The following is a 17,884-nucleotide window of genomic DNA, read 5'->3' as shown; positions in this document are numbered from 1 at the left end:
CACGCAACATACTGTTATTTATTAATCATCGACAATTACGCTGAGATTAATAAGCACGTGTGACAATTATTATGTTGCCCAAACTGCTTAATAATATTGTGCATCAAACAGTATAACACGTTTTATAGAACACACACCTGGTGTGGTTAAACTATTTATTGTGTTTGTTTTCTCATTACTCGTTCATATGTTCAAGAAATAAAGATAAAATAATAACCTTTTATAAAGTATGTATAGCACCTACAATTTTGAATAATGATCGAACAGTCATGATCATGCATTTGATATATACGCTTTGTTTGTCGGACAAAATGGCGGCCAGATAAGCGTTGCTGAGGGGTGTGTGAAAAATCGATATCTGATTGGCTGATCGGCAAAATGTGGGCGGAGTTGGCGACTGGTCAATTGCACAGAGCAACCGCCGAGACTGTACGATATGAATCCACCAATGCCCCCAATATCGCGAGACGAAACAACAGTGAAATCTGCGATATGTGATGCAAGCAACCCAAATTTGCCGACAAATGTGAAAGTACCTGCACGAAGACGTCCACGACAAGCACGGGCAGAAAAGCGGTCACAGTCTGCTAAACCCTATTATCGGGATAATTCCCAAAATAGACCGGCCGTGAAAACTGCAGCTAAAAATAGCAAAACAAATCTGAACTCAGCTGACTCCGAACAATGCGTGGGTGGTAATCCCGTGGAAATAGAGCAAGTGTCATGCGGTCTAAAAAACTAGGACAGTGTTGGGAAGGTTAAATATTCAGGGTATTTCTAGCCGTAGATTAAATAAACTTCACACGAATGAACTTATTAGTATCTTTGATTCTCACGATATTGTATTGTTAACTGAAACATAAGCACAGTATCTAACCGATTTACATTTTGATGGGTTTGAATATTTTGAATTGAATCGATATGAAAATTTGAAAACTAGTTAGAGATCTTCGGGTGGAATAATTGTTTACATAAGGAATGCATTTGTAGGTAAAGATACTTTGGTGTTTAGATCACACGACGATATTATATGTGTTAAAATTGAGGCATCAAAAGTTAATTTATATGATGATTTGTATATATGTCTTTGTTATGTTGTACCAGAAGGAAGTTCTCGCTAAACAATGATAGAAAGCCATACAATTGAGAGATTATTAGAATTCATTGTTGATCTTGAATCCAACAACGGAAAAGAGATAAATTTAATTGTGTGTGGTGACTAAAAATCTCATACTTAAGATCTGCCTGATTTTGTTGAAAATGAAATCATTAATAATATAGATTTTTTGCCAGACGATTATATCCCTGACGTTTGTATTCCGCGCTTCTCGCAAGATAAAGGACGGGTAAATAATACTGGTTTAATGTTCCTTGATTTGTGTAAACAAACCAGTTTCCGTATAGTTAACGGTCGCATTGATAAAGATGTGCCCGGTAAATAAACATATGTTGGTATGTCTGGATCAAGCGCTGTTGATTATGTTTTAACTATGCCATATTTATTTCAGTATATAAATCAATTTTGTGTACATGACCCAAATATTTTATCTGATCATTGTTTGTTAGATTTTTTATTGCCTTTATTTGTAAAAGTTGAACAGAATCAGGCATATACATATGTTTCGAATAATGTAAATGAGGATCGATACACAGAATTTTTCTCATCTGCTTATATAATTGATCAAATGAATGCATGGCAAAATGATGTTAGTAATTGCAGTTCTGTAAATTATATAGATTCATGTATTTCACAATTTAGTGGTATTATTGATCAAGTTGTGTCGCCGTTATTCAAGCGGAAACTGAAAATACAAAATGCAAATTATGGGGGTTCAAGTCGTAACAATAGATAGTTTACTTCTGAATGCTCTGAAAAAAGATTGACCTTTTATAATCATTTAAATTAATATAGAAACAAATAAAACAGACGAATATAGGTTGTTATTAATTAACAGTAGGACTGAATATAAAAATTGTATTAAGCAAGCTAAACTAAAATATGATAATAATCAAACAAACAAAAAATGCTAAAGGACAAGTTTAAAAATGCCAAATTGTATTGGAAAATGCTAAAACAGTCAGCTGGTTTACAAACATCAAATATAACCATGGATGTACTTGCGAATTATTTTTAAAGCATTGACACATCAGATGGCATAGGTTTTTTTCACCCGATGGAGACATTGTGAACTTTGTTGAAAGGTATGAACACAATGAGTTTAATATTATGTTTGAGGAATTAAATATTTCCATATCAATACTAGAAATAAACAAGGCAATATCCGAAATAAGCCCGAACAAGAGTGAAGGCCCTTATTTATATTTAAATAAACTTTTTATACACGGAAAAAGTATACTTATGCCGTTTTTACATGTTCTAGTTAATAAAATATTTATGATAGGGTATTTTCCTACGGCATGGTAAGATGGTCTCGTGATTCCTTTACACAAGAAAGGCAGTGTTAACGATGTAAATAATTATCGAGGTATTACACTTCTTAGCACACTAGGAAAATTATTTACCAAAATAGACCCTTTTCACAATACGCCGAAATTGATAAGAGTGCAAAGTCACGTGACTCGCAGAACTCCAGAACGAGGCTGAACGTATATAAATTTCCAATAGTCCCGCGCAACGCCGCATCTGATTTCAACCTTTCACTCTTTTGAAAATTCGGTGATGTAACGACTTAAAACACAATATGACATTGTCAGAAAAAGTTTAATAAATATGTACTTCAAATTATAAGTGTTAATACATTAAATAAATTGTCTTGTTAAAAGTAATCCCCTACTTATTTTTCTCCATTTTTCACACATTTGACACGCTTTGTTAGAGTTCTTTTATCGCGCTGTTTGAATAAAGATCTATCTTGTTTATTGATACATCTGTGGTTTAATAGCCCCTGTGTTCCGGATAAACCCATTATCTCGTTATGATCAGATACTGTGCCGACAAATACTAAATAACAGCATGGTGTCATAAACCACCCGTAGTAGATGCCTGGTAATTGAACACCATGTATGGTATCCCAATGTCTTATCGTGGTAGAAGTATTACGTTGTCATTTCTAAGACTTATGTAACGCCAAATACTCAAACTAAATACGGTATATATATTAGCCAGCTTAATCATAATAATACAGTGAATGCTGGACATTCGTCCTAGCCTATTTTTCACACAGGCGGACATTCGTTCCTTTATTTTTTGACAACCTGAACATTCGTGCCTTCGTTATTTTGACAATGCAAATAATGGTTCCTACATAATTTTGACAGGCCGGACATTCGTTCTTTCGTTATTTGGACAGCCCGGAGATTTGTGCCTGAATAATTCCTATCCCGGTCATTATTATCACATTTTATCAAAATAATATGATATCGACACTCTGGGCATTTTATCCGGTATTTTAATATTTCGTTATTAAAATACATGTTGTTAAAAAAAATTCTCATATTTTGTGTTATACTTTATATTGTTGTAAGATTTTATCGCGATCATGAGAATGATAACGTTAAAACATAATCGAATATATCGACTTACACTGAGATCTGTAATTTGCCAAACATTGCAGAAATATGTGCGTTAAAACTATGAAGGAATATATATATCCGGTCTGTCAAAATAATGTTGGAACGATTGTGCGGGATGTCTAAATAGCGTTGGAATGAATGTCCGGGTAGTAAAAACCACGTATGAACGAATGGTCGCCTTGTCAAAATTAGTGTTGGAACGATTTTCCTTGTTAAAGAATGTTTGAATACATAAATAAGTGGTTAATACTTATAAATGCATTTGAAATATATATTAGCTTTTATGCTAAACACGAAACCTATCTAGCGTGTACCGCTAAAATAAAACTCCGTCTTAACACAGTCTTATAAAGAGTGTTCGTTAGTGCATGGAAGAACACAATTAAAACAAGCATTCACACACACACACACACACACACACACACACACGCACGCGCGCGCACGCACGCACGCACGCACGCACACACATACACACACACACACACACACACACACACACACACACACACACACACACACACACACACACACACACACACACACACACACACACACACACACACACACACACCCTCACACAACACACACACACAAGAGAGATTTGTGACATGATGTGATATATAGTTATCACTTATAATCACGTTTAAAGAGAAATCAAGGTGCATGCATAGACAGTTCAGTTTGCTCCACGTTCGTTTTTTCACCTGTATAAAAGAATTCTTCAATATTGTCTTTCACTGTAAAAGAACATTTATAACAGTTAAACGAAAAATGACACAACATTTAAACAGTTCATGTGCTTGGCCTTTTCTATTGCTTTTTCTTTTTATTGAGTCAACACACATTTTACACGTTCGATCGTTCGTGAAAAATATTACAGACCGACAAACATTCCTTTGAGAATTTAAGTTATATAATACCGTTTTGTATTAAACGACTTTTGTATATCTTTGTTTTGTGCAATTATCAATGTTTATTTTACAGATCACATTTGCTCTGATGACAATGGGTATCTTGAATTTGAATCAAGATTTAATAAAATGTATACGGTATAGATCTACACTAGTGGTACTATATACGATTGCTTTGAAATATGACCTAGGTGTGACAATGTTTATGCCATAACCCCTCATCAATTTATTATTAAACAACACATCCATGTATGCATATGTTTGCCGTAATTATAACCAGTGTCAGTGCTCATGAAAATCGCGAATGTAATTAATAAAAATCAACTGGTTTATAATCATCGATATATGCTCTGCCAAATCTATACAAGTTCAGCCTCGTTCTGAAAATCGACGCTTCACGTGATATCTAAAAATAGCAACAGCGGTAGTATTGTGAAACTGGTCTATTATTATAAATATTAAATAATAGATTATATGTTTGGACAAAAATAACTATGTTTATATAGAAGCACAGGCGGGAATCAGGTCCCAAATGAGCACAGTTGATAATATTTTTGTCTTACATGTACTAATAGCTCACATTTTAAATCATGGTAAACAGTTGCATTGTGCTTTAATAGATTTTACGAAGGCATTTGACTACGTCGTAGGGATAATCTATGGTATAAATTGATAAAGTTAGGTATTCTTGGTCCTATTCTTGATATCATGAGGTTGATGTATAATGCGACTAAGTCCAAAGTCAAACATTGTAACGAAATAAGTGATAGTTACGAATGCATGCTTGGAGTGAGACAGGGTGAATGTTTGTCCCCATTTTTATTTTCAATGTATTTAAATGATTTAGAGTCTGAATATTACATTAAAGGAATAGAAGGTATTGATGTTAATACTTTTAAAATGTTCCTTTTACTTTATGCTGATGATATGATGATTTTCGGTAACACAGCGGAAGAATTACAAAAAGGATTAGATTAACTTCAAGATTATTGTTAGCGCTGGAAACTGATTGAAAACACTGAAAAAAAAACAAAAATTAAGATTTTCAGAAAAGGTGAGCGACAAACCTCTAAACATTTTTACTATAAAGATCAACGGGTTGCTATTGAAAATAAGTTTAATTATCTTGGTATCGTTTTTATACCTGGAGGTTCCTTTTCGAAAGCACAAACTACGCTTTAAGGACAAGTATTAAAAGCTATTTTCAAAATGAATAAATATTTACATAAATTTACTGACCTTTCTGTGAGTCACATATTAAATCTTTTTGAAAGACTTTTAATGCCAATTTTGAACTACAGCAGTGAAGTTTGGGGCTTTTCTAGTGATATGTCTATTGAACGTGTTCATACGCAATTTTGTAAACAAATCCTTGGTATTAAAAAAAGATGTACGCAAAATGATTTTGTATATGGCGAATTTGGTCGTCTTAATTGTCAATCTGCTAGATATGTTAACATTATTAAATATTGGATTAAGTAAATTAGAACATCATAAAATAAGTTTACTAAAAAAGTCTACTTAATGTTAGTTAATAATTGTAATGTTCATCCTAATAAAATCAACTGGTGTTCACTACTTGACTTGCTTGATAACTTAGGATTTTACGAGGCATGGTTGTTTCAGGATGTTGGGAATGGCAAGATGTTCATCTCAAATGTTAAACAAAGAATAACTGATAATTTTTTTTTCAAAACTGGAATGAGAGAGTGGGCAACTCAAGCAGAGCCAATTTAAATAAAACCATGGCCATTTTTAAATTCCAGCCTTATCTAGATTTGTGCACAATTAAAAAATTTCGAATTTGTTTTTCTAAACTGAGATGCTCTTCGCATATATTGCATGTAGAAAGTGGGAGATGGGCTAAACATCCCGTTCCTAAAGGCGAAATAATATGTCATATTTGTAACACATAAGAAGATGAATTTCACTTTGTTTTAGAGAGTAGAATGTATTCAGAATTAAGATCCCGGTATATACCATTTTATTACAGAAATCGACATAACGTAATCAAATTTATTGAATTACTAACAACTGAAAATAAAACGTTGCTGCACAAAGTATGCTGCTACATATATAAATCATTTAAAGTAAGGGCTAGTAATACATATGTACCCTGTTGATATATGTACGTGTTAAACGAACCTTTAAAATGTACTGTAAAAACTGTTGTGAATGTATTTGATCAATTGTCATTATTGTCTTTTCACTGCAGGTTATCTATTATTATCGTGCCTATCGATAAATGTCCTATACGACAATATGTTTGCAATGCAGTTTACTACTTGTAATGAGTTGAATTACAGCGTACATGTACACGTATTGTACTACAACTATCAAACATGTACAAAAAAAGAATTGTGTTCTTTGGTTAAGTAGAAAGTATTGTTTCATATTAAGACCTAGTTTATGCTAAAACTATTAATATATGTATTGTTGCAATTGTACGTATTATTGTATATTTGTATAATCATGATTATTTACTTTGTAAACAATGTACGCTTAATTTGTCCACTTGGGCTTTTGGCCTTCGGGATGTTATGTTCAAATAAACTTAAACACTTGAAACTTATATTCAACATTTATTTAATTTGTATTGTACAAACTTGTATTTTTTTTGTTTTAAAATACTTGAACTTTAACACAATTATAATATGATGTAAATGTATGTTGAATGTACTACAATTATATTTATTATATTACATTTATGTACCCATCAAAAAAGCTGTACATGAAATACTTTGTGTTTTGTTTTTTTGTTGTTGTAAAATACTTGAACTATAAAACAATTATAATATTATATGAATGTATGTTGAATGTACTAGTATAATATGTATTATATTTTATTTATGTACCCATCAACAAAGCTGTACATGAAATACTTAGTTTTATGAAATGCATAATACTTTGTATGAATGTATACAATATTCTACGTATGTATGTATGTAATATTATACGGAGTGAAAAATAATTGCACTGAAAAAAAACTTCTGCGTCTGGTAACGGATCCAATCTATGCAGATAGTGACGGCTGTTCCGGTTGCTACGTCAGATAACGCTCTCTGTCTTTGACTTACTTTAGAGTGACTACCTTACATGCTGATATGTCTGGATAATGCGTGTGACTACCTTACATGCTGATATGTCTGGGGAATGCGTGTGACTACCTTACATGCTGATATGTCTGGGGAATGCGTATGACTACCTTACATGCTGATATGTCTGGAGAATGCGTGTGACGACTGTATAGACTGCCGTTTGAACGCAATCATTTTCTGACTTACCTGACACTTAAGACAACACAGACTGCTATGTCGGGTCTAGAATCAAAATAGTCACATTCGCATAAAGCAACGTGGTTTTTATTTGTCTGTTTGAACTTGCATGCACTTATTTGTATACCGAATCGTGAAAGCCCTAAAAAGAACTTAAATTTTACCTTCTTAAAGTAATTATTTTACTGGAACAAACGAAATTATTATCAATACAGCAAAAACAATTTGCCAGTTTTGTTAATAAAAATAATAATGAAATGTTGAACAATTTCGATTTTGACGTAATTTTACAACAAAGAAAAGTAAGTATCATGTGAATGACTTTTGATACAATAGTTTTCAAAACTGATCATTGTAGTGAAATCATTAAATAAAAAATTAAATGCCGATTAATGAAACAGATGTAACAACCAATCTGCATACTGTACAGTTTATTGCTAATGGAATCTTCGATAGGTAACATAATTACATTGCACAACATGTTAACCATTCGTAGATTAAAATATTTTTCTATGCACAATAAAGGCCTCATTTACCACCTCACTCTGTCGTTGTATTTCTTAGTAATTGTCCCGGGATCATTGGAAAAATGTGTTACATGGTATGGAGCGGTATAAGGTTCCAAATTGTTGTTAAGATTTATATAATAGTATATCGTACTGTCTATTCATTGATTGTTATTTTTTGTATAGTATTTCAAAAGTGTTCCTTGGTGTTCAAACATATTTTGATTTGTCGCCGAATGTAAACAGGAAGAACGCCGCCGAGCAAGAGATAAATGTTTATCGATTGTTTACTAAGAGAAACAATCGGAATTAACTGATCACTTCGTATTATTCAAGGCAGATACGAATATATATATATATATATATTGAAAAATATTGAGCGAGTAAGAAATGTAGAGGGCGAGGACAAAGAGCACATATCCTGCCTTTCAGTTTTAATAACAACGCGATAGAATGCTGTTTTTGAACAGGTAGGTCCCGTATATGATCCATATTGAAAGGGGATTTTTTCTAGCACCCACAAATAGAACACAAACGATTTTGTTCAAACTTAAATTCTTGTTTTACCACAGCAAAAGGCCGAAAAAAGATGGTTGCTATTTTTGGCAAAATATTTACCAGTACATTAAGCATATTTATTAACGTCGATATTGTTATTTAAAGTCTAAAACAACTCTTCTTCACACGTCTTTTGCATCACTTTATACTAACTGGAATATTAAAATAAAACATCTTCTGGCTTTTGCTAATTTGTGTATGGATCAAAATGACAATGTGTTTTTTCGTCTAGTTGTGTTTGCTTCCTTGATGAGTTAAAAATCTGAAAGCGTGATACAAGTAACATTTGTTCATCGCCATTTTCCTTTTCCTTGTAAAAACAATTGGTTTTATCAGGCAATTCTTTGCGGATAGACATGTTTAATCAACGTAAAAAACACATAGTCATGAAATAAATTACCTTTAAAATTCTACGTCAGTTACCATCAAAAAGTAAATTAATTTGAAATTTGAAATTTATAGAATTCAATGAATGTAAATTAAACAAATTTAAATAAAAATGAATGAGGATATTGATACTTTTTAATAAAGGAAATCTAAAAGCCTCTACTGCCTTCGACTTTTAACAGGAAATGAATTGTCAAAAAATGAAGTCTGCGATGTACATTTAGCAGCAGTGTTATGGCTGGTAGGAATGTAAAGTACTATTTCATTCGACAGTTTGATCGGTATCATTTGAACGTTTGATCGACAACAAATCGGTAACTCTTCAGCATGCTCTTCAATGTGACCGCAACATTTCAGCGCGATTGGTCATGATGCGGTTGACAGGTGATTCAAATAAATCTTTAACGCACATAATAGCTTTAATCTTCCCATTTAACCCGAAATTTTTCCGATAGAAGTAATTTGTATTGGTAATATCGCGATATAACATAAATTTGATAAAAAAAACTGATATTTAACAAGATAATGTTTACTGTACATAACGTGACAAAGATATCAGTAATTCACTCTGATTTGATTGTGAAGTTCGGTATATGTATAACACTCTTAAACACTCGTTAAATTTACTTGTAGCGTATACGTGTTTATATACATATAAATGATTCGCGTTTAATATAAGAACTTCAATTAATATGACATTAGTATGTTCATGGTTATATCATCCAAATTATTAACAACACTGCCTTCCAGGAGCATCCGTTGTTGCACCTGCCTCGAGACTCTCTGTACCTCCCGAGAGATGGCATAATTTTGATCGCTCTCCATACCTGTTGTCATACCTTCCAGAAACAGCATCTCTAACTCCATCTTTTTCTGGCTGAACCACAACATCGGCTCTTGGGACGCGACAATCGTCTGACGTATCTTCGGCAATCTCAGTATTACTCTTGGCCCTTCTGCCATCATGTCCGTGATATCTGCAATCCATTTATGCTGCAGCGCCTCCTCCAAACCACACGCTGCCATTAAATTTCTATCTGGAATCATGTAATATGCTACATGCTTTTGAGCAATAGCAGTCCTTAGTTCTCTCAGTGCGTCATGCAGCCAGTAAAAGAAATCATGTGCATTAAACTGTGATTGTGGGTTTCTTTCAGCTTGCCATAATATTATGTTTTTCAACACATACGATGTAATTTCTTTTTTTTGTGGTTGAAGTATGTCTTTAAGAATCATTTTAAGCATAACATATACTTTCACTTGTGTGCCATTAAGATTGTTCACAAGTTCTGTTTCACCGGTATTAAAACAAATCCGCCATTCCATGTGCTTGTTTTCACTTCCCTTATGTCCTACAGGGGTTACATAGGCTCCTAATGATACGACCTTCTGAACTATGACCGTTGATGGCCAGTGACGGGGTCTTACCGCCCATTTTTGAAGGATGCTGGGGCAGTGACAACGTAGTGAATATACAGTGTCCATATTCAATACCCCTTCTATTACACCAGGTATAGAAGGCCCCGCGCGTTCATGTTGTTGCATGCCGTCACCGGCTATATTCCCTACTTCATCTAGTAATATACTACTACTTAATAGAGCGCCTCCATATCCATCATCACACAGAGCATCGTGTATTAATTTGTTACCTGTAGACGCTTCTCTCTCCTGTAACAGTCTGCAGTGTCCTGAATATACACGTGTATCCATCCTAAACACGTCCATGTCGCCTGTTATGGTGTGAATATTGATACCAGCCTCCACACAGAGGATATCGTCAACCACGAATAGTATGTCCCAGTCGCTCTCTAAATATCCCGTCAGCCCTTCTGCCTTGCTGCCAGCTGTGATTCCAGTAACATAACTTAATTCTGCATTATATAGCCTATCAATCTGCCTGAACTTCTCAACTCGCCACCGTCTGATCTCATCACCATAGCCCAAGCGGTTCATTATTGTGCAGGTCTCCACGGACACACTTTCCACATAATTCTAAAACCATACTTACTCAATCAGTCATAATGTCAGTTAAATATTTATTTTATTTAATCTATAATCACATACAAACTTCACTTTTCTGAAGATGGTTGAAATACAGTTTCTGATATAGTGCAGTTGTTTTTATTGATGAATGTTGTGTTAGGCATTATGATAAACGCTTTAATTTTAAGTGATATTATGCGCATTTTTCACTGTTGAATTGAGCTGAAAAGAATAAACAGGTGAAAAGAGTAATATATAGTTAAAATATGGTAACTGGCCAATTATATGCAACTCATCTGGCTACCAGTTGTTAATAAAAAATAAATATTATATTCGATATTTTACATGACTGTCCCAGTCCTCTAAGCCGAGTGGAACTGTCTTTTTATTAGGATCGGAGTTAGTGTTCGTGTGTCGTATGAACGAATCTGCACTAAAAGTTAATTTAAATTCACATCTTTCATCGAATCATTTCTGTCGTTAGTTGTCAAAACGAAGGTACGTTTGATATTCAAATGCATTATGTCTATCTTTTCTGGATATTGTTTTAGTATGTTGATTCTGCATTAACAAATATAAGTGTATATGGAGTGAAAACACCAAAAATAAACAACGGTTGCGATAGACACCTATAAACATATACTGTTAGATGCGCATAATATCACTTTAATGTTGAATTAATAAATAATACCAGAACAGTATAAATAAATGTATACATGATTTGTGTATGTTATGTTGTGTATAAAAGTACATGTATGAACATGAATTTGCATAAGTAACACACACGTGTTATATGCATAATAATACTACATATAATGACACTCGTATATGCTATCATAGACATAAATATGTGTAAAAATGTAATAGTCAATTATTGTAATGAGACGATTACGTTTAAAATTATGTTAAGCTCTGAAGCCGATTCAGCGGTTCTTACAAAAAGGTATTACGATTCACCCTGATTAATACGAAGGAAACTTAATTATTTGTTTGATTCAATAGCTTCATTGAAACACTCACGTGTATGTAAATTGATGAACGTTAGATGTAATACAAGCAAACGGATATAGTATATGTGTTATCAAGTGAGTCAGATCTAACTTTAGCGAAAAAGTAAAAACAAAGTCACCATATAATCAATCTGTCCCACCCTATTAGAAAATTCCGATTTATATTATCAGACACTGTGAGAATGACTGGCAACAATTTCAGCATTTACTACCTGCAAAAAAAGAACTGTTAAAGCTGCAGTGTCCGATTAACCATTCAGTCACTTACTTACCTGAGGCTAGCGACTGTACAGGTTGCTCTCTCTCTCGTAACACTTTGAGTCACTAACATTGGCGAGTGAATAAGCTGCAGGTTTTGGTAACTCGTTAGGCTACTCAATTACCTAATAGGGGCGATTGTACTGGATGCTATATCTGGTAGAACTTTAGTCATATACTTACATGAGGGTGGCTAATGTAGAACTTGCTGTATATTGAAACACTTTCCATAACATACTTTTCTCAGACAGGTGACTTCACAGTCTGCTGTTATGACACTCTGAGTCATTAACTAACCTGAGATTGGCAAATATACAATATTCTGTGTGTAGTCACTTACTTTTCTGAGATTAGGGACAGTACAGGCTGATTTTTCTGTGAACGCTTTAAGCATCCGACGAGCCTGTGAGTGGATACTCTGCAGCATATTGTGTCTGGAAATGGTTTAAGTTCTTGACTCACCTGAACGTGACGACTTTACAGCTGATGCGTCTGGAGAGGCTTTCAATCTCTGACCTACCCGAAAGTACTGGCTGCTATGTCCGGTACCGTATTGAGGTTCTGACTTACCTGAAAGTGAAGAATGTTCAGGCTACTGTTTATTGGAGCGCTCTTAGTATCTGATTTACCCGTGACAATGACGACTAAACCCTGATTTTGGCTCTGACTTACCCGTGAGTGACGACTGTACAGGCTGCTGTATATGGGAACATTTTCACTACCTGGCTCTATTCGTCTGATGTCTCCTTCAGCCATTTGTTGGAAACTGGGAATAGATGTGGATTTTACTTACGGAGACACAATTTAAACTATGCATTAACACATAAACTTCCTGAAAAACAAGCAACAAATATTCCACACATTTCTCCTCAAGTTATTTAAACAACACTTTTATAAACAAATTTTTGACATATTTTAATAAATTAATCATTTTCAAACGATTACATATATTTATAGTCAGTATAACCTGATAAACATTAACCATGTAAGCATGAACATACTTCAATATCATAAACCGCTACTGTATCTTCTCACAATCGCACTATCGGGCTATGTTATCTAAAATTGGCTCAACAATCAAAGTCTAGAATAGAAAATAGGCTATATTGCTTTTATATCTTATGTAAACCTGATAGTGAACATATCTGAGTGGTTCATACAAGATAAACATGTTTATAATATCAAACATGTAGTGAGTAATCAATAACTACAAAGTTATAACAGTCACATTGTGTTTCCCATTATTATAAACTGATTTCCTAATACAGCGGATGCATTTATTTTTAGTTGGTCGCGTTAGCAGCCGACTAAATTTACAGACCATGTTTGCAAATCAGTATGTGCTTAGAAGCGTTAGCTACGCTAAGAACCGTAACCCACCATGCTAGGAACGATTACCGCTGCCTGTCTGCACTGCAGATAAGAATGCCTAGGAGCGTCTGCTCCACTACTCAGAGAGTGTATTTACCAGCTTGTAAGACGACATTGGCCAGTCTAGTGTTTATCATTGAAATCTGTACATATTGGCTGCTTTCAGGGAAAACGGGGTTTAATGCATGTCAAATAAGATTTTTTTCTTCTTTAAATTCTTACATTGTACGTGCTTGAAGCGCTTTAACTATGAGGACGACAAAATCCTTAGTATGACCCGCGTCATGCGAAAATGGATCCTATATGCGGGCAGAGTATCTCCAGCACAACATGCTCATTCGCGCAGTCTATTTAGGAGCAATCCTCTCCGCTTACGAGACCGCAAAACCTTGCGAGACTTTCTAACGAAAAGCGAGGACCCTGACGAGACTGTGCGATTGCATATAGCATTATACTGATTTTCACTTGACGCGGATAGTTTTTAAATGAGAAAACTCCGTTTTTCATTCGTACCTTCGGAGGATTTTCCCTTCATTTCGAAGTTCCTATCGAAGTAGCGAATATGGATATTGAATCAGTGTTATTATTGAAAAAAATTGACTTTTGCTTTGTTTTTTTAAATTTTACAGATTGTGTGTTTGCAACTGAATGGATGATAGTGTGTACATTTGGGGATACAATGTATTCTTCAGTTTTGCTTTTTGTCTATGATACAATTGTAATATCATTTTGATGTTAGTGATAGAGGGACCTGGTGATACTGATGTTAATTTCCTTTCCGAATAAACTTTCAATTGCATTTAAAATAATTTTGTTTCATGGGATTGTTATACAATTTTACCAACAACTTCATTCTAAAGATAATGTATTAAGACGTGCCTTAATTATGTAGTGATTTTCCAATAGAGAAATATGTTAAAGAGTTCCCTTTCCGCCGTATGAGGTCGTATAAGGCTACGTAAACGTGACTTTCTTTCTCTATGCACATACCGCAAACGTCGCCATAGCCCGGGTAAGAGTTTCTGAAAACAATGCGACCTTGAATGTTGTAGCACTCTGTGGCTTCGAAATCTGTGGCTATGTACAGTTTACCTGTAGTCAAGTCATACGTTAAGATTTGAACGTCCTTGTTGTTAGCTGTTATATCGATTACTACTTAAAGGGACAACTGGTGTTCTGCTCTGTATTGCACTTTAAAATGTGTTCGTTACGGAACCTGAGAGTGATGCGTGAACAGGCTATTGTGTCTGGGAATTATTCGAGTCTATTTCTTACCCGATAGTGACGGCTTTATAGACTGATTCGTCTTGTAACGATTTCAGTTCCTTACCTAACTGAGGGTTTGGATTGTAAAGATGGCTGTGTCTCGCAACGTTCTTCGTCCCTAACTTACCTTAGATTGACCTCTTTACCGGCTGCTGTTTTTTACAAATAACAACGTTTCAGTCAGTTCCTCCCACAGGAGTGATGCATGTACAAGGTCCGTTGTTTTCAACTAATTCTTAGATTTAAGAAATATCCATTCAATCGGAATGTTTAAGAATTGCTTTAATTCTGAGTTGAACTTTGCATTACGGTCTTTTACCTACATCATTCTTCACATAGTACATTTGTAACACTTGTAGCAAATCTATATTCAAACGCTGGGCGTATTTTTCATGGTTCGAAGTCTTTTCTGTATTTTATGTCGAGGCCATTCGTGTTATTTCAGGCCCTAGCTGATGTGTGTAATATCGCTTTGAGTCTTTTTAATTACCAGAGAGTGACTACTGTACAAGCTGCTGTGTTTCGGAACGTTCTTACTCTTCCCACGCAAGACAATCAATTATATAGGCTGGTGAGAATGCCGACTTTACAGGTTGCTTTGTCTAGAAACGCTTTTAGTCTCTCACTTACCTGACCGTGACAACACTTGAGTCTACAATCAAGAGCTTAAAATAGTAACATTCGCTTTAAATGGGCCTTTTCACGTTTGGATAAACTGATAAAATTGAAAAAAGTTTTTTCAGATTCCCAAATTTTCGTTTTAGTTATGATATCTGTGAGGAAACAGTAATACTTAACATTTACCATGCTCTTAAAGAGCCATTATATGCATCTTTTGACGATTTAAAAAACCTGAAAATTATAAAGCGTTGCAACGCGAAACGAAATAATGATTTGGAGAGTTCTGTTGTTGTCGTTATATTTTCTGAAACAACGAGGATTGCTTATATTAAGTATAAAATAAATCTGGCATTGTATCAGGAAAGATGGCCGAGTGGTCTAAGTGGGAGACATTTTACTCCAGGACTCCAGGGGTCAGTGGTTTGAGCCCTGCTGAGGGTAACCTTTTTTATTTTTTTCTTAATTTTTTACTGAAGCTTTTTAGATCCAATGTTTACAGTTATCAATATAAAGCATTTAATGACAAACTTCAAAACATGCCAAAATCCGTGAAAAAGCCCCTTTAAACACTTTCGTTCTCATTTTACTTTTATAAATACACGTTTGAACATGTTTAACTTGCAGGCATGTATTTATATGCATATTAAAAAAAATAAATCTAAAGTGTACATTAATTTAACCTCATAACAGTAACAGTTTCCTCAAGAGAAAAATAATACTTATTTAAGACAGACAAACATACACTTTAAAGGTTTTACAAGTTATAAAAACAATGCAAAATTTCCCTGCACTTTCGATTTAAATGTCATTCAACAACATCGTCTATGGAAGTTATGTGTCGAAAATTTAAATTACGTTTGGGAGAATTATTTTTTTTTGAAAACTGATCATTGTTTAAAAAATACTTTTTTATAAAACTTAACTACGCCAATTAGTGTAGGAGATTTAAGAAACACTCATACATACTTTACCGTTTAACGCGAGTACATTCGTCCAAAGATATCACAATCATACTGAACGACTTTTCAGCCGTCTATGACTTTAAATATTGAATTAGGCACACTTTAAATAAATATAGTTGGCGCTTCTTTACGGCCTTCCTTTGCCGTTCTATTTGTACTACTGGTTCGTGGATGATTAGAATAGCTTGTTATATTGTATTGAGCGGTTTAAGAAGCAACATTGTTATTAAGATGTAAATAATGTAATATTTCATTTTCCATTCATGTACTATTGATTTGGATATTAAATTAATTATATATGTGTTTAAACTAATGTCCTTTAAAATAATAAATAAACGTGGAGTAAGATAATAAAGCGCGAACACGGAAGCATGTCTACCGATAGTTTACTTAGAGACAAAGTCAGAAATAATTGATCACTAACTAACAAGCAATGCAGTATAATTCTACAGATAAAGACACTAAGATATTAATGTTTTCATCATCTGTATATGTAAATATAGCGAAACACGAATACTGTTTTTTTTCTTATTAATATGGAATGAGTGCTATATTGACGTCATCATTTGATGACGTTCAATTGAACGAATGATAATGGCGACTAAAATTCGTTAAGCTCCTGGTTATAGCCGCGATTTGAGAGTCTTGAAAACTGGCACAACACTTCTGCTGAAATTTGACATGTATATGGACCAGAATGTGAACTACCTGTTGGCGTATTCGTCATATCTGGGGAAAAAATCCAGTTTTTGATAAAATTACGAAAAAGTGGTGTTTTTTATTGCGCAATCGCTATAAAATGAGTTCTCGCCGGAAGCGTTAATAGCGTTAATAGCAACCCAAACACGATTCACCCCCAGGAGACAATTCACGCGCTAGACACTTCAAATTTGATTTTAATTAATACATATTGCGATTTTATTCCCAAATTAATAAATAAGTTTATATTGCGTTTAACATACGAAGCTGAACCCGTTTAGAAAATATTAACAAAACAAACAAAAACAAACAACCGTTACATTTCATTGATGTAGATACGGTAACCTGATTACATATCCACTAGCGTACACATAAAAAATAGTTCGCAAGTAAGCAACAAACAATCAAATTTAAACGCAAATAATTTAACAAAATATAATAATAAATGGAGAAATCGATATTTAAATAACGATTTCTGCACTAAAAACATTTAAGAGAGTCATTAAAACACATAATTTCGGAAGTGTACAATCAAAATGGCTG

At 34.0% G+C, this 17,884-nt stretch overlaps 1 protein-coding gene across 4 annotated transcripts; it reads right to left on the bottom strand.

Annotated features, from left to right (window-relative positions):
• Positions 1-8,138: 8,138 nt before the first annotated feature.
• Positions 8,139-16,800, bottom strand: LOC127843798 (uncharacterized). Of its 4 annotated transcripts, none has more exons than XM_052373604.1 (3): positions 16,652-16,800; positions 13,095-13,188; positions 8,139-11,163 (listed from the first exon to the last, which is right to left on the bottom strand). In XM_052373604.1, exons 1-3 carry the CDS (start codon positions 16,690-16,692, stop codon positions 9,859-9,861), a joined length of 1,440 nt encoding a protein of 479 aa, XP_052229564.1. In that variant the 5' UTR covers positions 16,693-16,800; the 3' UTR covers positions 8,139-9,858. The 4 variants fall into 4 exon arrangements, with proteins under 4 accessions (XP_052229564.1, XP_052229567.1, XP_052229565.1 ...); XM_052373607.1 differs by having other exon boundaries at positions 16,647-16,788; XM_052373605.1 differs by lacking the exon at positions 16,652-16,800 and adding an exon at positions 13,390-13,987.
• Between the last annotated feature and the right edge of the window lie 1,084 nt (positions 16,801-17,884).

This window comes from Dreissena polymorpha, chromosome 9 (assembly GCF_020536995.1).
Source record: "Dreissena polymorpha isolate Duluth1 chromosome 9, UMN_Dpol_1.0, whole genome shotgun sequence".
Classification (NCBI taxonomy): domain Eukaryota; kingdom Metazoa; phylum Mollusca; class Bivalvia; order Myida; family Dreissenidae; genus Dreissena; species Dreissena polymorpha.
Note: the sequence above shows the minus strand (reverse complement) of the source record. Positions and strands in the feature narration are given on the sequence as shown.

Bases quoted from the DNA above. Each gene is read 5' to 3' on its own strand.
- LOC127843798 (XM_052373604.1), bottom strand. From the start codon at position 16,692: ATGATTGTGATATCTTTGGACGAATGTACTCGCGTTAAACG. The intron at 13,189-16,651 runs GTAAAGTATGTA...ATCTATTCCCAG, and splicing joins GAATGTACTCGCGTTAAACG to TTTCCAACAAATGGCTGAAG. The intron at 11,164-13,094 runs GTAAGTCAGAGC...GTATGGTTTTAG, and splicing joins TGTACAGTCGTCACTCACGG to AATTATGTGGAAAGTGTGTC.